Genomic DNA, 23,981 nt, shown 5'->3' on the forward strand with positions numbered 1-23,981 from the left:
GCCCAGCCTGAGGCTGTTCCCTCTCCTCCTGTCCCTGTTCCCTGGGAGCAGAGCCTCCCCTGGCTGTCCCCTCCCGTCAGGAGCTGTGCAGAGCCACAAGGTGCCCCCTGAGCCTCCCCAGCTCCCTCAGCCTCTCCTGGGGCTCCAGCCCCTGCCCAAGCTCCATTCCCTTCTCTATCCCCAACCTCTCAATGTCTTCCCTGCAGTGAGAGACCATTAAGGATGGTAATTAGAGAATTCTTTTTCCTTAGACCTTTACTCATTTGTCTTTTTAATCAATGAAATGCATAAAACCCTTTGGTTAATACAATCTGTTTGACAACATCTGTGTCCAGATTTGTGGATGCACTTTCCCAGTCTGAGTGCAGAATCAGCCTCCTTCAGGGGGCAAGTGGAGGACTTGGAACTCTGAAACTGCTGTGTACACACAGGGGGAAGACAAGCAAAGGAGAAAAAGCTCCTACTTCCTAGAAACTTTGATTTCAACTGTGAAATTCTTTTGAATAAAAAGTGTGAGGGAACAGAAATAGAATGGATAGAGTTGTAGAAGTGCCATTATGGCAATTACTGCCATTCAAACAGGAAAAGGGCTAATCTGTATTTTGGTTAAAATGGAGAAGATTGTCTTTTAGATGCTCTGAATTTTTAATCTTCTGCCTTGATGTTTTGTTTCCCTTGCCCTGTCCTTCAACTGTATCAGGAGAGAAATAAAAGCTGTGCAGTTCTGCAGAAACTCTTTCTTGTCTGCTCAGCTCTGCTGTAGAATGATGTAATCCTGATTGTTAATGAATATTAGTCTAGAAATATCTCCCTCTCAGTAACTCATGAGAGTGTCTTTGGAAATGACAGAGTTCTGTGTTCTGTCCTGGTGCATGTGCAGTGGCCTTTATGAATGCATTGATTTTTGGTTTTTCACAGGGTGGTGGAAGGATAACAAGGATTCAAAAATAGCAGTGAAGGTACCAGTTAAGGAGAATTAAAAGGGAGGAAATATCTTCACTTCTGTCCTTAGGTCTTGAGTGTACTGACTGTGCTTCAGTTCTGTGTCAGCTGAGGTCTGAGCAGGATGGGCTGTGTTTGGGGTAGATTTAAAGGTGCTGGTGTGCTCTGGAGAGCATTTGTCACACAGGTGGTGGCTCTGGGTAAGCTGGGCTTTAGCGGTGAAGTTCCATTTTGGGGGAGGGAGGGGGAGCCTGTCTGCCCTGAGCTTCACTTTGGGGTGTCTGGGCTCTCAGACTGTTGTATTTGGGGACAGGAAAGACTTGAAATGGGTGCAGAGTGCTAGATTTTGATTTTTGCATCACTGTTTGCACATTGGCCATTTGAATAAAACTCTGTCACAGGAGTGCAGGCACACTTGGGGCAGGTGGAGGGGCTGAGGTGTGACAGCTGCCCCAGCTGTTCTGGGCATGGGAGCACAGCTGGATTTTTTGGGGCAGACACATCAGAACAACCCTAAAGAAAGCTCCTCCTTGGCCTGGGGTGTGCAAGGCTCAGGAGAACTGACACGAGCTGAGAGCAAAAACCTCAGAGCAGCTTCAGAGAGCCCTGGCGGAGATTAATTAAAGCTCCTGCAGTCAGAGGGCACCTCAGCTCTGCCTTTTGTTTTAAAACTATTCCAGGAGGAACTTGGGGAGTTCTCTGCACCTTCCTCTGCTCCCCCAGGAGGGGAGAGAGCCGTGGTTCAGTCACGTCAGTGGGAGTGTGTCTGAGTGAGCCAGCCAGGCTCTGCAGTGAGGTGAGCCCACTGGAGCTCTCTGCATGGAACCCTGGGCTTGCTCCTGCTCTGTGCCACTTGCAATTCTGACTGAAGGGTTTCCTCCTGCTCTGAGGTATTTAAATACATATCTCAAGGTATTTCTACATTGGTAATCCATCCATAGCATGGCCTGGCCTTCTGGCAGGGAGCAGCACCTCCTTGTCCCCCAGCAGTGCTGAAGGAATGCAAAGGGGAACAGGTCTGGTGATTTTTTATTGTGTGATGTGCTGCAGCTCAGTGCCACAAATCACCCTGGCTTGTTGTCTGCTGGGAGCCTGCAGGCAGGGAATGCATCCTGCCTGAACAGGAGCTGCAGGACTTTCTGGTGCAATGTGAGAAAGACATTAATAGGTCAAGTAAGAATCATAATTAAAAATTTAAATAATCAGTTTACTTTGAGGCTGAACATTCACTATTACACAGATCAGCTCAAAATCTCCAGAAGGGTGAGTTGTCATTTGTGTGGTTTGAGGGTTGGTTTGGAAATCAGAGTGAGATGAGTGGGGCTCAGAGTGTAATTTGTTTGCTAGACTGTTCATTGCATTGATATATATTTTTGTTTTTTTAATCTTTTCAGTTGAGTTTGATTTAGAAACAGATATTAACAATATCTGTAATTCTGGCTGCATGCTGAAGCAGTTACAGCTCTTCTCACAATGGGGTGCAGTGAAATATTTATCACCTTTGCTTCCATCAGAGCAAACTTCATACCCAGCCGGTGGGGAAAGATGCAAAAAGTTTCTGCTGCAGCAAACTAGCAGTGTGTGAGCAGGAGGAGTGGAAGGGTGCCTTCAGACACCTTTGTGCCTGAGTTTGTGCAGCTGTGTGTGAGCAGCAGTGTCCAGCCTGAGCTCAGCGTGGCTGTCACTGACAGGGGGCAGCTTTGTGGCACTGGTGAAACCTGAAGCTGAAATCTCAGGCTGGAGGAATGTGTAATCTGGAACAGCTTTAATGAGGTTAAATATCTTGGTGTGTTAAGGGAAAATGCAGACCTTCAGAATTTGTATGTGGTAATTCAAGAAATAATAAACTGAAAAGCAAGAATGATATTAAAAGATGTAGATGGGAAAGGAGAAACGTAATGGAATGATTCAGAAATCTCTGTTAATGCATACAAATAAGATCCTGAGCTGGGAATTGATAATCCTCTGAAGAAAACAGGTATTAATTAGTGTCAGGGTTCAGCGGTCAGCTCCATGCTGGTGTCACTGGGAAAGGTGAATAAGGCAAAATGCACTGTGCTTGTACAGAGGAACCTGGGATTTGTTCATACCTTGAATACTTTGAGCGCTTCTGATCTTCCCATTCCTCCCAAAATATAACAGAGAAGCAGTGACAGGGATCAAAGGCATGGCAAATTTGTTTGTGAGAGGTTTGTTTGCTAAAAATAGCCATTACCTCAGCCCATTTCATCACCAAGTATCAGAACTGAATGTTGATTTAATATGATTTCACTGCAATTGAAATGAACACCACACACAGTGCTCAGCTGCAGCATAAATGCTAGTTATGTATAAAACCTCAAGTTCTTCCATTTTTTAGCATGTCTTTGATTAATAATCTGAAATTTGTGGATAGCTTTTGTGCACGTGGCCTGAAACATTTTCAAGTGCTGCATGAGAGCCGATGTGGAAGCGCAGGCTCTGAGCAAAGGCAGGATGAGGACACTCCACCCCGTGCAATTACTCACCCCAATTTTAGACACCGGATTTGCACCACAGAAATTGCTGCACCGTGGGGGATGAGGGGCTGGCAAAGAGCCAGGGATGTCTCTGATAAACTGGGTCATCTCCTCCAAGGATGGTGTTGTTCCACTTGGGAGGTCGGGGATAAGCCGGGCTTAACCCTGCGTGGCACAGCTGCTGATTCAATTTGCTTTTCCTTGGGAATGCATAGGCTGGATTCTGCTGGACAAAGCCTCTGCTGCTTCTTCAACTGTGGCCAGCAGAAGTGGGAAATGTAAAGGATTCAGCCAACAGCCAGCACTGTCAAAGCCAAGCTTTGAATCAGCAAGCTGGCTGTCTGAGGAGAGGAAATGAGAATTGTATTCAGAGCTTAATGACGTAAAAAATAAGAATTTAAAATAAGAATTTAATTACTGGCTTGCCTTCACCTATAAGTATTGTCATAAATATGAAGCTTTCCAATATTATCTTTTAATATTTTCTCCTATAATGATGAATATTATGGTATTTGTAGGGCTCTGAGGTTTTCCTCTTGGTCCTTCATTTCCTCGGATTTTATTAAGCATGAGAAGGTTATTAACTAAATTGATGGAAGCTTAGTTACATGTACAATGTAGAAATTCTATCCTTTATTTTCTGACAAAAGTCTTTATGTAATTTTTAAGCAGTTTATAATGCAGGAGTCAAACTTGGGTATGATCCATGTCAAGGGGATGATCCTGTAATTGAAGGTAGTTTGTGATTTCCCTAAGAAAGTGCTGATAAGGCCCATGGCACAGCGTGTTACACGGAGGCAGCTAATCTGGAGCTGAGATTTGGCCATGCTCAAGTGTCATTTACATCTGCTGAGCTTAAGGAGTGACACTGATCCCATGATGCTGGTGCAGCTGTTGAGAGCAGGGTGTGTAAATGATGATCCTTCAGGATCTCTGAGATCCCACAGAGCTGCTGCTCACTTGGCAGAGCACTGGGGCTCCTCAGTGCTGGTCCTCTGAGTAGCAGGAAAAGTGCAAAACATGGGTTGGTGTAATGAAACTGTAGATTTTAGATAAAATTCTGTGTGAAAAGCTTTTGTTAAAGCTTGGAAGCTCTACCAGAGAAATACTTTTTGTGCTCACACCAGTTCAAACAGTGGTGAGATGTTTAGGAATTCTTTTTCAGTGTTACTCCTTTTATCACTGATCCACTATCACATGTTTTGATAAATGTAGACAAAGAGTTTGGGAACTCGCAGATAAACAGTGGAACCAATTTAAACTCAAGCTCACCATATAAACATTAAAGTATTCCCTTTAGGAAGTCAGAATCCTTTGAATTATGCATGTGTTGTAGTTTGCAGTAAGATAAAAGAACTTTTAGGGGGGAGGGTGAGAAACTTGAAAAGCCTTTAAGGAGTAATTTGCATAAATTGGGTGGAGAGAGTAAACAGCACAAGGGGGAAAAAAAGTTATTTTCAGTAAGGCCTTATAGAATGAGATAAAACAAATTACCAAAGAAATCAGGTGGAGTTGAAACAAAGCTGAAGTGCCTTAAACTTGTGTTAATGCTGCCACTGCCTTTACAGCAAATCCCAGGGAACTCTGAAGTGCCCTGGATAAAAAAAAAAAAATCAAAAAACCCTCAAATTCTTAAGGGAGACTTAGAAGAAGAGCCATGGAGTCAGTAGAACATGTGTGTTACTGTGTGGGAGACCTGTGGACATGAATGCTCAGGATAAGCAGATTCTTTTCCAATCTAACAGTATTTTTTTTATCTTGCAGTTACAGGACCGCACACAATTTAGTGACCGAGACTTAGCTACCCTAAAGAAATACTGGGACAATGGCATGACCAGCCTGGGCTCAGTCTGCAGAGAGAAAATTGAAGCTGTGGCTGCAGAATTAAATGTTGACTGTGAAATAGTTCGGGTAAGAAATCCAGAGCCTTCCCTTATCTTGTCGCAGGAGCAAAAATAGGACAGATGAAAGGCTTTAAAAATTTCATGAGGAAGCTTGAAATAGATTTCACGTATTACATAATGAATGACCATGTTGGGAAGTGCTCTCCTGCTCTTTCTGCAGTCTATATTTAGTAAAAGCCCTCAGGTCAGGGTCTTATTGATCAGCAGCAGAAGCAGCACTAGGAGCTGTTTGACATTCTCTTGAGGAAGATTTTAAGTTAAAGTGTTACATTTTTGAGGGAGATCCTAGAAGACTGAAAGGTACTATTTACATTGCTAATAAGATACCAAAAAAGGGCTTTTCTAAAGATACAGGGAAAATACTTCTCATTCATGCTTATAGGGAAAATTGTATGAAAGGAAATGCTCCAAAATAGAAAAAAAATATGTTACAAGACTGTCTTGAGGGCAGGTGGAGGTGTGATGGAGAAATTTGGGTCAGCTCAGTTTGATGGTTGCTGTAGGTGGCTGAGGGAGGCACAGGTGTGCTGGAGATGACCTGGCTCCCTGAATCTGCACATCCTCTCCTCCAGAGGCTGGGATGTGGTGTCACTGTGTCCTGGATGAGCAGACACTCAGCAGCACCTCTGGGGTCTCTTTTCCCATCCCAGCCTCAATAATGACCCCATTGTTCACAGTCAGACAAGGACAGGAGCCTTCCTTTCCCTTGTGACAATTGGGGTTATTCCTTCCAGGCTTCATCCTCTTTTTGCACCTGTTTCCTGAATTCCTGGCAGTGCTGCAGAAGCAGGGCTGAGCCCTCAGTGAAGCTCTCCTGCTGTGGAGACCTCTGCCTTGGTGCATCCACATGGTCCCAAAGCTGCTTTCAGGGCTGAACACCAATCTGGTTATTTCTTTTGGTGGGCACAGGAATTCTAAAAAACCCAATTGCACTTTTGGAGGCTGAAGAGAATCACTCTTTTCTCTGTGGAGAGCAAAGCTGCTCCTTGTTTTCCAAGGATTTCCCTTTGCTCTCTGAAGGTGAAGCTGTTCCCCCTGGCAGCTCCTGCTGGGCAGCACAGTGACCCCCTTGGTTTGTTCCCTTGGGGACATCCCCACAGCACACCAGGGCTGTCACTGGGCAGTTCTGTGCAAAGCTTCCCTCCTGCTGGAATGTTTCTGTCCTGGGGCAGGGACCAGGACACCCCAGGAGGCTCAGCCTCACCTGCACCAGAGCAGACCACAAATGATCCCACACACTCACAGACCTTGCTGGGAGGGTTTAAGGATGTGTTTTAGGGATAAGGGATAAGAATGTCTTTTAGGGATAGAACTCTCAAGCTGATTTCCCACATGGCAATTCCAGTTTGCTCTTGCCCTCACTGTTTTGCTGTTCCAGAATGTTCTCTGTTCAGCACAGCACACAGGATGTGGAACCTTCTCTTCCCCATTTAATTTGAGACACTATCAAAACATGTTCATCTTCTCTGACATTCTCAGTATGTTGAATGAAAGATTTTCTGCTTTGAAAAGTCTGTGAAAAGATCTGCCTTTCCCAAGTGCCTTCTTTACTAAAAAAGAGATAGATTGAATTTTAAATATTGCTAGCACTGTTTGTTAAAATCACAAGATGATGGGAAAATTTAAAGAATGGCAATATACTGCTTGGAAAAAAGAGACCCAGATCTCAAAGGGCTGCTTGTGTGGGGGTTTTCTTTAATTTGTTTTTCCCCAAACTGTAGGTAATAGAAAAAAATGATCCAGGTAGTTCTCTGCATACCTGTTGTGCATTCTTCAAAGAGGAAAATCAGCAAGCTGGGAAAGCAAATACCAGCCAGCAAAAAAGATTTGCTAAAAATAGTGTTCAGCATGTTATCTTTTAGCTTGTTAGAGATGCAGCTTTAAAAGGTTTGGTTTTTTTTTTTCCAAGGCTGGCACAGCATGAAACTGTGTTTAGTACTTGGGACTGCTGTTAATATTCCTTTACTTTTTCTCTTTGGTAATCAAGGTGTTATAAGCAAAAAGTTTTTTATTCACCTTTCTCAGAACCCTGAGAGGAAGAGGAACAGGGCAGGTATTTCTGAAATAAGGCCAGAGTGATGATTAGTGTGTCTTTAAAAAAAAAATCCTAAAATATTTTAATGTTTTGGGATCCTCATTTGGAACAGAGGCCTCATGGAAAGGATGTGCATTTTGCCATGGCCTGGTCATGTTTTCAAACCCAGGAGCTGCTGCTCCTGTTTCTGGGGGGGTGGGTGGTGGGAAGGGGGATGAGAGCCAGCCCCAGGAGAGTGGGAGGAGCAGTTGGTGAAGAAGTGAATTCCTGGCTCTGGGAAGGATTTTTGGTTGCCAGTGGAGAACTGATTTGGTGGAATGGAGGGTCTGGGGTCCAGGGGCTGTTGAGCAGAGCTGAGATGAGAAGTTGAAAGCCTGAGTGACACAAGGGACAGGAGAGCCTCAGGAGGTGAAGAGTTGCAGACAATTCTTGTTACATCATGGTAAACTCTGATTCTTTCATAATTTTTTGTGGAAATGTTTCTTCATCAGAGAAGGCAAATTAATGACCAGGTGTATAGGTCCCCTTGGAGAATTTAGAATATGAGTTTTTCTTCTTTTTTTTTCTCCTTTGAAATTCAATTTTATTGATGTAAGATGAACTTTAAGCATCCATCTCCATCCCACCATGGCAAGGTTTCCAGGTTCCCTGGGCTGGTTTCATCTCCCAGACTGTTCCCAGTGTGCTCCTCTGCACTCCCTGCAAACCACTTTTCCTAAAGCTCTGTTTTACAGCCAAAGGGGACTGAAGGATGAGCTGCTCTGAGCTTTGTCCTTCCAGGTTCCTTCTGTCCTGCAAGGGGAGTGCTGTGGATCTGTCACCTTGGCCAGCTCCCTCTGTGCTGTAGGAAATCCTAGAACAGGAGAGGTGTTTGGGTCATCAGATGCTTCAGTCCCCTTATGGAAGTTGCAGAATAGGAGAACCTGAATCAAAGATCTTATGCTAAATTTGTTGAATAATTTAGGGGGGCAGAGACCTTACAAAGTCACCTAATCCTGCTCTTTATCTGGAGCAGGATTTACTTTGGAATCAAAACAGGTTTCTCAGGATGTTGTCTGGTAAAATGTTGAATATCTCCAAGGCTGGAGCTACCAAAGCTTCTCTGGACAAACTGTCCTTTTGCCTTACATGTATTTTTTCTTTTATATTCTCAATTCTCTTGCTGCCACTTGTGCCTATTGCTTCTTTTCCTTTTGCTGTACACCTTCCTGTTTCCCTTGGGAAGCTGAACAGGATTTGGGGCAGCAGCCTCAGGAGGGTGAAATACTGGGGAACACTCAGCTCCCTGAGCTGCTGGCTGCACCCTTGCTCCTGTAGGCCAGATGTGCTGATGTCACTTGGTTGGGGGCCTGTTGCTTTTGTCATAGTTTCTGATATCATTCATGTTTATTTCTCTTACAAGACTTGGATTGGGAATCGAAGACGGAAATATCGTTTAATGGGGATTGAGGTCCCACCCCCTAGAGGAGGTCCTGCTGATTTCTCTGATCAATCTGAATTTGTTTCTAAATCAGCACTTAACCCAGGAGAGGAAACTGCTGCTGAAGTGGGGGATGATAATGATAGGAATGATGAAGTATCAATCTGCTTATCTGAAGGAAGCTCACAAGGTATTTGGAATGCAGTTACTACTGTGCCTATATTTTCAATTTTGTGCAGTGTGCATGCTTTGGATTCTGTTGTACACATTCAAAAACGTCTGACAGAGTCACAAGTGCTCCACCCCCTGGGCTGAAGGTACTGCTTGGTCTCTTTCTTCTGCCTCTGTGTCTCTGAGTTTTGTTGGGTTTGTTGTACAAAGATTGGAGAAACCTTTGATCATAAGAGCCCCATTTCTGCCAGATTCATCTGAAACAAAGTCAAGAGTTCACGTTCTGCTGGTGCAATTGAGAGCCAGATTTAGAAAATGCTCTCTGCCAACTGCTCAGTTCTCCCCAGCCAGCTGGACTGGCCATTCCATTTGACACCCATCCCTGGAGGTGCCCAAGGGCAGGTTGGATGGGGCTTGGAGCAACCTGGGACAGTGGAAGGTGTCCCTGCCCATGGCTGGGGTGGCACTGGATGAGCTTTAATGTCCCCCCCATCCCAACCCATGATTCCACAGTTCCATCCCTGTGATCCTGAGCCACCCCAGGCACTGGTGGGGCTGGAGCTGCTGCTGGGACTGAGCAGAGCTGCTGGGAGTGTGCATTCCCGTTTCTCCTGGCAGGGAACCCCTCAGCTCAGGCTGGAACAAGGAGCTGCCCAGGCCTCCTGCTGCTCTGTCTGACAGTCAAACACAACCAGCAGATCAAAGCCAGGACAGGGCACAGCCCAGGAGCCTTGGAACTGCGCACACAGGGGGTGTCCTCAGTAAACTGCAGGATATGGAGTGGGAAATGCCTTCTGCTGAATTCCCTTTTACCCCCAGGAGCCCATGGGATCGATGTCTCCCTGCCCCTCCTGTCCATGAGCCCAGCGCATCCCCCGCTCACTAATTGCTCCCAGTGCTTCTGCCTGGAGGAGATCAATGGAGCCTTTGCTCTCCAAGCTACAAGAGAGTCTGACCTTGGGCCTGCTGCTCTGCAGCTCAGTGTGCCAGGCTGGGTCCTGTCACGTCCTCAGAACAGTCAGAAGGGAAGAGCCAGGGGAACGGAGGCAGCTGGGAATGAGTTTGGGAGCTTTGTCATACTCGAGTGTAGAGGGAATAAGATGACAAAGAAATGGGTCAAGTGATTGAGAGCCAAGTGAGATGAGGAATCTCAGTCTTTGATTTGCCTGAGGTGTGGAAGGAGCTGATTTAAGTCAGATCTGCTTGAGAGGAAACAGTGACAGGGAAGAGTGTGAAGTGTCTGCAGTTCAGGTGAGGAGTAACTCCGTGTTGGTTGAGCCAGGCTTTCATCAGGCAAGGTGAGGCTGAACACTTGGGAGCATTATTGGTGTCAAAGCCTAAGGAAATGCAAGGAAACAACAGGATTTCCACAGCATCCAGGAACCCCACCTTCATTCCTTTATTCTCCCACAACAGTTATTTCTGTTCATTTCTCCAGCTCAAAGGAGGAGGTTCCACTGCTGCAGCTCAGCTGGGTTTGAACTTCCTGGAAAAATTTCCCCCAATACTCGTGGGTTATGTTCAATCCCAGATAGGGAATTGTTCCAGTGTTTGAGACCTATAACTTTTGGTCCTAATTTATTGAAAAACCAAAACCACGACAGCAGAAAACCACTCTGAAAGACAGACAAAAGCAATTTTTGGTCACCTGATTAGAGTGATTAAAGTTGATGGCTTCTGCTTTTAAAATGTAGTGCGTAAATATGAAAAAATAAGCTGTGCTGTGATGCAAAATGGATCATTAAAGCTCTCATATTGCCTCAGCTTTTTTAATTGTGTGTTAATTGAATCCACAGTGTGTAGGTGGAGGCCATTAGGGCTGTGCTGGTTCTGTGAGCTCAGGATGAATATTTAAGGAGTTGGGAATGCTGTAGGGAGCTGCTTCCTTCAGCTGTTGAATGCAAGGGGTGACTGCCAGCGTTACAGAGTTCCTGGTGCCCTGGGATGTCCCTGAGGAGTGACCTCACCCTGTGACCTCCACCCTTCCTTGCTGCCTCTGATCCCATGTGCTCCTGGCACAAACTGTCCTATGGAGCTGTGACTGGTGGCACACTGAGTTCATTTGAAACAATTCCCAATCAAATTTGCTCAGTGCAGAGATTTTTAACTTAAAAGTTGTTTAAAACCATGAACTGGCTCTCTATGGTCTGGCCTAAACATTTCCCTGTTTTTGGTAATCCCAGGGAAATTCTGTTATCCCTGTGTTTGTGTGGAGGTGACAGACCCTGGAGTCACCTGAACCTTGCTGCCCCTTCCCTCCTTTCCTCTTTATATTTAATAGGGATCATAGATTTATGTTTTAATATGCAGAAGTCAAGTAAATATGAGAAACAAACTTCAATTTTAGGGGTTAATAGACTTACCTTTCTTTGGGTTTTGTGTTCTCTTTGGCCTTTAAGGTTAGTGGAATCACCTCATGCTTTGTGGTTGAAATACCAGGGTAAAATCTGCTCTGTTTTCAAGTGTTTATACATAAAAAAGCACTTTAGGTTTACTGGGGATAAGCATTTGCCATAATCTGATCAGTTTTTGGTTCAAAACCCATCAATGTCTGCAAGGGGCAAGTAGGATTTAGATATGTACCCCAGAATTCCAGGGAATGCAGGATTTTTCATGTAGGAATTAATTTTCATTTAAAAAACCCAACTTCTTCACATCTCTGGTGTGAAACTCTGCATCACCTTTGAATATTCCAACCTGAACCTAAAAATGGGAAGGTTTTGGTGCAGAGAATAACTGAGAGTTTTGTTGTTGTTTCAGGGGGCATTTGGTTTGATGTTGGCCTGAAATGCTTGTGACAAGATGTCTTTTTAATAAGGCAGATATTCTGTTTATGATTAGACATTGATACCATGACTTTGCTGTTGGATTTAGCAGCTGTGACATTTAGTGGTAAACACCATTAATGGTCCTTCAGCATAAAATTGGAATGAAATCTGACAAAACCAATTTATTTCTGCAGAAGAGACAAATGAAGCTCTTCAAAATGAAGAAATTGGCCACAAAGATGATGACCAGCATCCAGTTTCCACTGATAATGTGGTATGTTTACCTTTCCTTTTCCACCAATTAATATCTCCTTAATTAATGTTGAGGTTGTTGTCCAGCACTTGTGCTTTTCACTAGGTGACAGCTTCAGTTGGGTGTGTTAAAAGTCCTTCCTATTTGAGCTTTAAAAATGTACTAAAAATTCTAAAACACAGCAGGAAAAAACCCTCAAACCTTCAGTAGAAATGGTTTGGAGAGATGGTGCCCAAGAGACTCAGCTCTCCAACCTGCCTGAATTTTGTCATTTGATATAACAATGGAATAAAACCAAGGAGGAGTTTCTGCCTACTTTGTTCTGAAACACTGTGACAAAACTTTTTTTAAATGCACTTAAAATTGGACTAAAATACATTGTATTTGCATAAGAGGTTTTCCTATTTGAAATTTGAATCAGTTCCTTCCCCTCCTATCTTAAAAAGTGTGTCTAAGAAGGGGAATGTGAATGTTTGGCAGTTATTTAGAGACTCTTTCCTCAAGCTGAGTCTGAAACCAAAAATATTTGAGTCCCAGTGTTCCTGAGGGTCTGATGGAGCAGCAGAACTCGGGGACATCAAAGCTCTGGGCTGGTGTCACTTCAGCTGGGCTGGCAGACACTGCAGCACACAAAATGTGCTTTATCCTCCCTGCCTGCAGCACAGGCTTGGGAGTTTGGTGTGTCCTGCCAGGGAGAGCTGGGAATGCCCCTGGAAGGGTTTCTCCTCAGTGATTTCAGGATATTCCTGGTGTGCAGGCAGGAGGGGCCACATGCTGCAGGAAAAACCTGAATTAACACCTCAGGAAAGACCCATGGACATGGATTGGGTCAGTGGGGGCCCTTCCATCCTAAAAACCAGGAAAATTGCTTTAACTTATTATGGACGGGTTCATAAGTGTTCACAACTGTCAAAACAATGAAAAACAGTAGAAAAACTTGGGATGTATTTCTGAGTCTTAGTGTTAAGCTTGGCCTTAACACTGTGCTTTAGGTATATTTAGAAACCCAGTGTAAAAAGCTCCCCAGGTTTTTGTGAATTAGGTAAAAATGTTCATATTTATGCATTTGGAAGTGTCCTTTGGATCAGCACCCCTACAGCTAAGGGGATGTGGCCAGGGAGGGTCAGAGGAGAACTCTTTGATTTCTTTAGGGCAGGAGGGCTGGTTTATCCAGGGGTTTATTTCCAGACCCTCCTTTGCAGCAGCAGAGCAGAGCAGGGGCTGTGAGGGGATAAATGTGCAACTCAAAGTCAAAAAGCTGGGCCAGGGAGCTCCTCCTCTGTAAACAGCCTGAGTCTCCATGGCAGCAGCTCCCACTGGATTCCTGCTGGATCTCCTGGCTGAGGTGCATGATTGCCATCTAATGGGGCTGCGTGGCTCAGAACTGCTCAGGAGGCAGCACTGAGCTCTCCTTCCTTCCTCCCTCATCATTTATCCTTCATCCTTCATTCTTCCTCCCTCCTGTCCCTTTGGGATGTGGATCCCCGTTTGTTTGTCTCCTCTGTGTGTTGGAATGAACTGTTTGCTTCTGTTTCAGAAAATAGAAATTTTGGATGATGAGGAGAGTGATCTGATCAGCAATTCTGAAGTGGATCAGATGAGTTCTCTTTTGGATTACAAGGTGAGTGGTTGGGCCATGTCAGGGACAGTGGGATGATCCCCAGGGAGTTCAGGGGGTGGAGCTGTCAGGAATTCAGCACAAGCCTGTGGGATCCTGAGCTCCTCTGCTGTTTTCCCAGTGTGCACATCATGCCCTCATCCCACCTCCAGCCACTTTATCCATGTTTCAACCCAAATGGGTTGTATTTCTGAGTTAGTGTTAAGTTTGGCCTTAACACTGTGCTTAAGGTATCTTTAGAAACTCAGTATAAAAAGTTCCCCAACTTTTTGTGAATTAGGTGAAAATGTCCATATTGATGCATTTGGAAGTGATGCTTTGGATCAGCATCCCCTGGAAAACCCCATTTCTACAGAGCTGCAGCTCCCTCCGTGTGTCCCAGCAAAGGCATTGATGGAGCCCCACCCCATTGGAATTGTTCTGGGAATGCTGTGATGCTTTTCCTGCAGTGTGGTGCTGTCAGCTTGGAAGGCACTGAACAGCTGGAGAGGGGGGATCTGAGGAGAAGGATTCCCCAGGACATGCTGGAAGTGGTGGCTGAGGGAGGGAGGAGAAGCACTTGGACCCTGGCAGCTCCAGCCCGAGGCTGAGGTTGTGTCTGTGCCACTCTCCCAGGAGTCACCACAATTCCACCTTTCCTTGAGCTTTCACCTCAAGTGCTGGGGTTTTTTCCCCTAAGAAACCAGGTCTGTTCTCCTGATAATAATCAATTACCAAAATAATGAACAGATCATCTCTTCAGAACAGAAATTCCTCCTTCCAGCAGTGTTTTCCTGGGAAGGGCAGTGGAGAATGAATCAGGAGAGGGAATGACCTTTTCTTAATGTCACCTGTCAGCACAGTGAGAGGCTTGTTGTGACAGTGCCCTGCAGAGCCAGCCCTTTGTTTGACAGCACTGATTACTCCCTGAGTTTTCTGCCTAAATCTGAATTCTTCCTGGGCTGGGCAAAATCCAGAGCTGAACAGGCAACTGCTAAGTATCCATAGGGAAGAACTCAGCTGATTTTTTATGGAAGCTTCAGAATTGCAGCCCAAATACTCTTCTCTCATTCCCAGAGCTGTTATCACCTGGAACAGTGTGGTGAGCAGTGCTTTCACTGAAAAAATGTGAATTTTCTGTGGAAAAAACCAACAAAAATACAACCATTTTTAAAGGTTTGTTGCAAACCTTTAGAGCATCATGTAGTCACAGCTATTCATGTCAACTAAAGCTGAATTCCAGCCAGTGTGAGCATGAATACCATATTTTTTCATTATTCTCTCATGAGTTGGTGCTATTAAGCAGAGCCCTTCTGCAAAAATGAGTAATGCCTTTGATCTTGTAACCTAAATAAACAATTTGATTTTCCTGATCTTTGCAAAAGTGAATAAGCCGAGAAAATGAATTTTAGCTCTGCACTAATCAACAGGTTTAGCATTTTGATCCAATTAGTTTGAAAGAGAAGAGATACTTGGAATAAATGGAAATAATTATCAAATCTGAATTTTTAATTAAGAGATTTGCAAGTATAGATTGGGAAAATGCTTTTTAGCCAAAGCACACAAATTATTGATATTTCCTCACTTTGTAATGTATTACATCCAGTTCCAGCCCCATAAACAACTCTGTGGAGGTTGGAACTGAATGATCTGTAAGGTCCCTTCCAAGCTGTTCTGTCACTCTGAGATATTCCTGTTTATTCTGTAACCTGAGGGATCCTGAGGAGCTTGGTGAGCTGACACTTGGTCCACATCAAACCCAGCTGCTGGAGGATGTTATCTTTTAATTCATGGTAGCTTTGAGGAATTTTCAAGTCATTTTCCCTGTTTTTTTTCTGTCAAGCCTTCTGCTGTAATAATTGAATTTATTTGCTGTCTCTTCTCTCAGCCCCCTGATCACTTCTAGGAAGAGATCTGGGCTTTGGTTGTCATTGTCGCTAAAAATAGTTTAGTTTTAACCCAGGGCTGTTTAGGTGTGGTTATTCCAATGCTTTGTCCTGTCCCCATCCCTGGAGGGATTTAAAGACCTGTGGATGTGGCACCTGGGGACATGGCCAGTGCTGGGGATGGTGGGGCTCAGCCTTAGGGGGCTTTTGCAGCCTAAAGGATTCCTTGGTTCTGAGATCATCCCCAGAGCTCTCTGGTTTCCCCACAGAATGAAGAAGTCAGGTTCATCGAGAGTCAGCTGGAGAGCCACAAGCAGAAATACTTTGAGCTGCAGACGTTTACCCGGAGTTTGATACTTGCAATTAAAGCAGATGATAAGGAACAGCAGCAGGTAAATCCTGGAGCAGGTTTAATATCTGTCTTTAATATCAGAAAATGTTTGTCCTTTTGTGTTGTGTCCCTCCCTTGCGTTTATTCCAGAGGCTCAAATTATGATCGAAAAACTCAAATCATTTTCTCACACTTTGTTTAAATCACTGCTGACATAAAACCCACACCTAATACTGTATACACCAGATGTTGGATACGTTTTTCCCTTGTAGGCTCTGCTTTCAGACTTACCTCCTGAGCTGGAAGAGATGGATTTCAACCACACCTCCCCGGAGCCCGACGATACCTCATTCAGCCTCTCGTCGCTGTCGGAGAAGAACGCCTCAGACAGTTTGTGATGCTCTGCTCTGGAGACACAGCACAAACCCCAGCGAGGTGCAGAGGAGACACAGAGACAGAGAGAGGCTTTTGCTCTGCAGTGTTCTCAGCCCTGGCTCCTCACAGCCTTGCAGTGCCCAGGAGTTGGCAGCGCTGGGTTTGGAAAATGGAAGAGCTGGGTGAGGGCAGGGTTCACTGGTAGCAGCTTGGCCTCGGGTAGGATTAACTTTGACTCTCCAGAACAACTCTGGCTCTGTAGCAAAGTCTTTTTTGAGCAGGGATGCAAGAGTGGGAAACACACACAGTGAATTCTCCAGCTCCACGTGCTCCCCAGGCCTGTTTATTATATTTTTCCCCATTTTTACTCAGGTAGGTGGACTAAAAATTGGGGATCCAAATAGAATAACGGGCTTTCTCTGAGTTGTGCTTGAAAACCTGAAATTAAACTGAAGTGTTTTTTGTTTTCTGATTTGAGATTGTTAAATCTTCCATTTTTCTGACCAAAATAGCTGAAAAAACCTTGAAAGGCTAACTGAAAAAAATTGAATTATCATGAATAAATTATTAATGCAAAGAAGCAGTGATAAGTGTTGGAAGAAATGAGGTGGAAATGGGAACCCTGATAGCTGCAGGATACAACTTCCTAATACAGTAGCAATGGGAATGGATGTTTACACTCTTTAGAGTTTAATGATTGTAGTCACAGTTTTTATTTGTCAAAACTTAAATGCTAAAGTACTGCTTATTATTTTAATTCTTGGGTATATATTTTTCTACAAACTTTGCTCCAGTTTACCAAGCCAGTCAGAATTCCACAGCTGTCATTGCACCCTGCAAGGTTTTCCAGTGTTGGAAGTGAGCTCTGCAGATCTGCTTTGAAGCCCTGCCTGGTGCATTTTTTGGCAAATGCCATTTCTAAACTGTGATCTGGATTGCAGGCAGGGGCTGAACTGAATTTTCTTCTTTCCCAGAGCTGTTGGCACTGAATCCCCTCAGTCCTGTGGTGGGATGGCTGTGCAGGGGTGTTCAGGTGGATTCAGTGGGATGTGCTGGGAATGCCTGGCCAAGGCAGGGGTGCTGTTCCTGACACGGTGGGCACCAGTCCAGGGCAGGTCTCAGGCCTGGAGCTCTTCTCCTCCAGGTTGGTTCTGTGGGATGCCTCAGGTGCCTGCCCATGGCATTGATGCTCCAATTCCAACCTGGATATCCCTCAGCAAGAATTTTTCACACAGATATTTCAATCTGGTAAAAAACCTGATCTTCCCATTTTATGCCAAATAAGAATTGACTCTGGGGAATCCTTGTTCATGCAGTAACACCCTTAATTTCAGTGGGAGGTCCAAGGTGTAGCTCAGAAAATCCAGAGTGTTGGGGAAATAACACCTTTTTTTCCTTTAATACTGGGATTAGACTCAGGTTTTAGGGCTTTCTCAGTCTGATCAGTTCCTCCCTAATCACTTGTACAGCTCTTTCTGTTTAGTATCACTAGTGAGCTCTGCTCTTCCAGGTTTTCAGTCTCTCCTCTCCTTGGGCACGGGGAGCTTTTAGCAATACTGTTAAATACCAGCTGCAGAAAGGGCAGGAATGGTTTTAAAAGGTGTTCTGAAAAACCAAAAGTCCCACAGTTCTGCCCCCTGTCCAGTTCTGTAAGTTCCCTACAGAGCCACCCTTCCACAGGGAAAGCCCAGAGTTCCAGGCCTGTGTGTGAGCTGAGGCATTAAAACTCTGAGTGGAAATGAGGTTTGTGAGCAGAGCCCACAGTGCTGTCCTGCACAGGGAGGACAGAGCTGAGCTGGAATTCTCTGAAAAACTCATTTATAAAGGGTTTTCTATGCCAGGCTGACAATGGTTTCTGTTGCTGTTCTCTTTAGACAGGAAATCTGTGCCACTGACAATGAAACCTCCTGTTTTCTGTGAAATTAACATAAAACAGTGCTGGGAGTTGCCACTATTTGGACCCTGTTTTCCTGCTTCTTCCACTTGAATTCCCATGACAGAGAGCAGGATACTCTTTAACAGGAGTTCTCAATTTCATGGTCAATTAAATCATCTGCCTTCCTGCAGGAGAAACTTCCATTGATGATTCCTACTTTGCTGCCTTGCTGCTATTTCATACCCAAACAAATGGAAGGAATGAATTTTGAATGAACTGTTTGCTAGATACAAGCAATGATGGCAGTCCCTGTTCTCCAGGGAGCTGGGATCCTCTTGGATGTGCAGCTGAGATGAGCTGCACTCAGGGCCACCCCACCCCTGGGGATGTCCTGTGGGGGGACAACACACAGCCTGGCACACTTGACAACACTACAGGATAGGCAGGGGAAAAAATTAGTATAAATTCTGTCCCTGAGTAACAGAATCTGGGGAGGAAGGTGCTCCACAGCCCCTTGGCTGGTTTTTTTCATAGCAGTGGCTATTTCCAACAGAGATTGAATGACTGTGACCATTAGTGGTGGTGGAATGTTGGTGCAGAGCAGTGGGGGTGGCTGTGGGGTGGGTGTGGGTTCAGGGTGTTTCCCCTGTCTGTGGGATGGTAACAAACACCTGTAGTAAGTGCAGTTCAGCATTCCATACCCTTCCACAGGAGATGGAGCTCATCCTGTGCTTTTCAGAAATCAGCCCCCTGTCTGTCCCAGTGAGTGACTGTAATGTGAATTATCAAGGGCCTCCTGTTGGTGGTATTATCTCCTTTCTGTGGCCAGGTATCAATGTTTGACCATCCTGCAGAGTCTCTTTGTCCATGAACAGTGACTTCCCCAGCATTGTTCATTCCTAAAGCATCCATGGGAACATCAGTGGTGTCTTTCTGAAGGTGGGAAGGTAGCCCAGAGCAGACACTTCACCCAGAAGCAGCACAGGCTCTCCCTGGGGTTTGGATGCTGGAAGGTTTGCTCATGGTTAAATCCCATTTCCTGGAGCTCTGCCTGCTTTCCTCTCCCTGCAGCTGATGCTTCAGCCACATCCACAGGTCTGACAGGAGTAACAGTAGCAGGAAATACTCCAGTAAAACAATAAATACTCCAGCAGGTGAATTTGGGGCAGTTTAAGGTACCTGAGCAGATGAGCTGTACGAGGTTTCTGGAGTGCCCAGTCCTGGAGGCAGCTCTGCACTTTAATCTCTCCAAGTATTTCTTTTCACTAAGGCAATAAAAAGTGTGAAATGAGGAGTTTGGGGCTTTGCAGCCCTGTGAGTGAGGAAAAGAATGTCCTGGTTCTGTCCTCACCTGAGCTGGGCAGCAGCTTTAGAGAGCCTGTTCCCCAGGGGGAGAGGCTGGGTGTGCTGCTGGGCTCAGGTGAGGGGCTGGAACAAACCAGCAGCATCCTGGACGTCCTGTTGGGAATGGGAATGGGACAGGGACCTGCCCTGTCCTGGGGCATGTCCTGCCCTCTGTGTCCCTGCACTGAGCACAGACTCCTGCTCACACTGACCTCCCTGCTGCTCTCAGCCTGTGAGGGGGGACAGGAATGTGCACCAAGGGAATAGCACAGAATTCCTGGCACAATTCTTACCCTGTTCCAGCCCAAAGCTTGATGTCCAACCTCCAGCCCTGCCCAGCTCCCCCAGACCAGGGGCTGCAGGGCTGGAACCTGGCCAGATTCTGCCTTTTCTGCCCCAAATTCTCCAGCTTGGCTGGCGGGTGCCTGAGCAAAGCTGGGGTGGTCAGTGAGCAAATTCCACCTGGCTGCAGAGGGCACAGCTGGATTGTGGTGGTTGGTCCCTTTAATCAAGGATGTTTTACCACATTGACCAAATGTGAAATCTGAAAAGTTTTGGGGGAAAAAAATAGTCAAAGCAGCACTACAGAATGGGTGTTTTCCATGGAAGAACAGGAGTTTAGAGTATGAGGATTTATTGCTCTGAAAAACAGCAGCTGCTTTGGTCAGAAGGCAACAGAAACGGGGCAGAGCCTTGGGTTTGTGGGGTTCTGTTCCCACAAAGGAGCAAATCCTCCTGGCTGAAGGAGGTGTGCAAGGATGTTCCTGGAAGGAAAACAGTTCAGGTCAGTGCTTTGGCTCTGGCACAGTTCCCCATGTCACTGAACTAAGTCACTAACTCTTTTCCAGCTCTGTTTTACATTTTACACAATGCTACCTCTGAAACGTGACACCCCTTAAACCTACACAGAAAATGTGAACTTAGGAATTTTTTTTTTACCTTTTACAGGCAATAAATTATTCCCAACATGCATCCTTCAGTTTGTGTTTGGTTTTTGCTGAGTGTGAGCCATCAATTTGCTTTTATTTTAATGCTATTTTTCTGTATTTGTGCTCATCACAATCTGTGGAGAAGGAAATAGTGGAATATTAGGGAGAAAAGCTCAGCATATGTTAATGGGAGAAAATATTTCTGTTACAGCTGAAGGATGGTGGGGTGGCTGTGCTGGTTTTGGTGCAGTTACTGTAAGAAATGGGTGAAATCCTTAATTCTGGTATTAATGATTGTTGGAACATTGCTCAGTACATCAGATGACTTAATCTGAGAGAGCAGTCAGTGATCTCAGCACTGTCAGGAAAAGGTTTTACACTTTCTGAGACATCACAGTTCATAAATACCTCCACAGATTTTTGTATCACTTGTTTCCTTTTTTTTTTTGCCATAACTTTATAGAGACCTTGTGGAAAGAGTTTTGAAGTGTTAAATGAAAATGGGTCAGTAACAAACTGAGGTCAAATGTAGATTTAGACCATGTTTGTATTCAAGTTTCATCTGGAAAGAGTTCCTTGAATTTCCCCCGTCACATTTCTCTCCCTGGAGCTCAGGGGAGGGTGGCAGGATGCACGAGGGGGATGGGGGGAATGAGGCACAAGGAGGCAGAAATGAAGGTTCTGGGTTTTAGTCAGGAAAATTTCAATAAACTAAAAGGTTTCTGTGCTGTGGAAAACAAGAGCTTCTGCTTTATCTGCAGATTTTGTGAAATACAGGTCAAAAAGTCATTGGCAAATCCACTGAGTTGTGCTGGGGGAAAATTGTGTTCTCCAGTCGGAATTTTATCATTTCTGGGGTTATTTCTGGAATTACTGAGTGTGTGTGAACACACAGATGCAGATTTACAATGTGCACAGATACACTGAACTTGATCACAGTAGCTCTACAAAGGTATTTTAACTTGAAATGTTAATGGAATTCTTCTCAAATATATTTCATTTGCTCTTATTTTTGTGTCTTGCTGCATATCAATTGCATAGTTCTGAAAATTAGTCAAATACACCCATACAAATACGGTTTATTGTTTCTGTCCTTGCAACTGGTAACTTTTAGGCTTGGAAATTTATGAAAATGCCCATAATAATGATATTTCTAAGTGATCTTGGCAAATAAACCAACTGCTGTATTTATGAAGAGATAATGAATCTTCTGCCGTGATAATTTCTGCTTTATTTTCACTGTTGGAATCAGTTTCATTTAAAAAAAATATGCTGAAAATTTAAATATTATTGTACAACTTGGATGCTTTCTTTTGCCTGCAAAACAGGATAATTGATGATTTTAAATCTTTTATCATTTCCTTTTGGGCCAATTCCTTAAGCTTTGTAACCTGAGCATATTCCTAAGTTTCTGTGTGAAAATCACTATTTATATTTCATTTTTATGATTTGTATCAGTACGTGTAGCAAAGAAACTACTACAAACCTTCAACGGAAGTACCTCCACTATGGTCCAGGACTCCTGATCTGGGCATTGCCACTGCCAGATGCCCAGAGAAACAGTCCAGATGTTTGTATTGAGTTGGTTTTCTGTGTATATAAAGGGTATTTATAATCTTGTATTAACAGAGTCACCATTGGAAATGCTGATTTCCTGCTTTAGAAGCCTGCTCAGCTATTTTTATATAAAACGTTGGTCTTCGCCTTAATTTTTTTTTTTTTGGTGAAAAGTTGTGCCATAGATATTTTAACTTATCCACAGATCCTTTACAGAGTTTGCTTTGACTTCTCTTAATTAATAATTAATTTTTTTTCCTGAAATTGTCCTAATTTGTTTTCTCCTCCAAATGCATTTCAAGGTTGGTTTGCTTTCTTAATTTTTTTTTTTGAATTTTTGGAAGATCCCTTCATCTGCATGCTTTGGTAGCTCAAGTTTTTCCTCTGTAGTTTATTGTTTATAGTTTAGAAGAACCTTTTATTGAAACCCCCTGAAGTAATGCTTGTACAAATGTATTTAGGGTGGCCCAGATGGTCAGAGAAAAGGGCTATTTAGCATTGGTAAATTTGTCTACTGACTCAAGGATATTTTTCTACGTCTGTGAAGTTTGGGACTATGGAGAAATGAAATAAAGGTGAACTAACTCCTTTTCCTATATGAACTTCTCTGTTTCTGTCTTTATTAATGGCCTTATAAATGCTCAGTTCTGTTCAGAGCAGCAAGAAGTAAATACACATCAGGGCTCAGCCCTAATTCTTCTATTCTCACTACATAAATTAATTTATTATTTATGGAGTGCTTTTCAGGATTGGAATTTTATAGAGACCATTGGAATTTTATAGAGCACTTGGATCCCTCTGTCCCAGGAGCAGTGAAATGTCCCTTCCCAAAATGGGATTTGTGTCTGATGGAGGCGCTGCACACCCAGTCCGAGGGGGTTTTTTAAGGCTGTTTTTAAGCTAAACCTGAGCTCTTTGTACTCTGTTCATCCCATCCCTTGGCATTCCCTAAGTTAAAAATCTCCAGAGTGAAATCCCGTGGCCTCTGGCCCGCGCCCCAATGCGCGTGGATGGGGCTGGGGAGAGTCCTTGGAGCCGGGGCTGGAAGAGCAGCGCGGCTGTGCTGGGGACGGGACCGAAACAATCCCAGCCGGGAGCGCTGGGAAAGAGCCGGAGGGACCGCACGGAAAAGGGTTCGGTGCGGGCAGGGGCAGGGCGATTACAGAGCCCGCAGCTCGGTCGCAGCCCCCGGATCCCGCAGCTCCCGGGTCCTGCAATTCTGGATCCCGCAGCTCCCGGGTCCCGCAATTACAGATCCCGCAATTCCCGGATCCCGCAATTCCCTGATCCCGCAATTCCCGGATCCCGCAGTTCCCGGGTCCCCCAATTCCCTGATCCCGCAATTCCCTGATCCCCAATTCCCTGATCCCGCAATTCCCGGGTCCCGCAGCTCCCTGATCCCGCAATTCCCTGATCCCCCAATTCCCTGATCCCGCAATTCCCGGGTCCCCCAGCTCCCGGATCCCCCAATTCCCTGATCCCCCAATTCCCGGGTCCCGCCGCTCCCGGCCGCCCTTGGTGGCAGCGGCCGCGGGGCCGCGTCCTGCGGGTCCCATGGGCACAGGGCTCCCCTGGCTCCTCTCCTGCGCTGCCCATTTCCACAATCCTGATTAATTCATTAAACTCTGGACGCTCCAAAGTCACCCAAACTCCGAGCTCAGCCCAGTCCAGCTTTGGAATCCGGCTGCAGAGAGGGTGGGCAAAACCAGAGAGGACGTGGATGGAGAGGAGTTAAATCTGTCTGACCCGAAAGATTTATTAATAAACATTCCTGGGACCCTGAACTCGGGTGTTTTGGGAAAAAAACAAGTCGGGTTTTTGGGAAAAAAGCGAGTCGTGTGGTGCTGCAGCTCCATTGCCACCTGGTGGCAAAAACTCCCAGGAACTGGAGAAAAATGCCTTGAACTCTCCCCATACCTCATATTTCAGAATGAACAACTATTTTTGTCTCAGTGAAAAATCAAATATTAAAATAAATCTGGCATTTAGGAAAGAGGAGACTGAGATCAGACCGGAGGTGCAGCCATAAACCAGGAGCACATTTCAGTTTAATTTCCATACGTGGATTTAGGTTTGGGAGCACCAAAGCTGCTCC

General features: G+C 44.9%; 1 protein-coding gene across 3 annotated transcripts in view; it reads left to right on the forward strand.

The window, feature by feature from the left end:
* HDX (highly divergent homeobox) overlaps window positions 1-16,652 on the forward strand; it is a 35,503-nt gene extending 18,851 nt beyond the window's left edge. For all 3 annotated transcript variants that reach the window (XM_030967607.1, XM_030967606.1, XM_030967608.1), the window contains 6 exons: window positions 5,205-5,351; window positions 8,782-8,989; window positions 11,933-12,012; window positions 13,529-13,612; window positions 15,744-15,866; window positions 16,078-16,652. In XM_030967607.1, the coding sequence (XP_030823467.1) occupies window positions 5,205-5,351; window positions 8,782-8,989; window positions 11,933-12,012; window positions 13,529-13,612; window positions 15,744-15,866; window positions 16,078-16,203 (768 nt within the window). In that variant the 3' untranslated portion in view covers window positions 16,204-16,652. The remainder of the gene's footprint in view (window positions 1-5,204; window positions 5,352-8,781; window positions 8,990-11,932; window positions 12,013-13,528; window positions 13,613-15,743; window positions 15,867-16,077) is intronic.
* The last annotated feature ends 7,329 nt before the right edge of the window (window positions 16,653-23,981 follow it).

The sequence above is a fragment of the Camarhynchus parvulus genome, chromosome 4A (assembly GCF_901933205.1).
Source record: "Camarhynchus parvulus chromosome 4A, STF_HiC, whole genome shotgun sequence".
In the NCBI taxonomy this organism is placed as follows: Eukaryota; Metazoa; Chordata; class Aves; order Passeriformes; family Thraupidae; genus Camarhynchus; species Camarhynchus parvulus.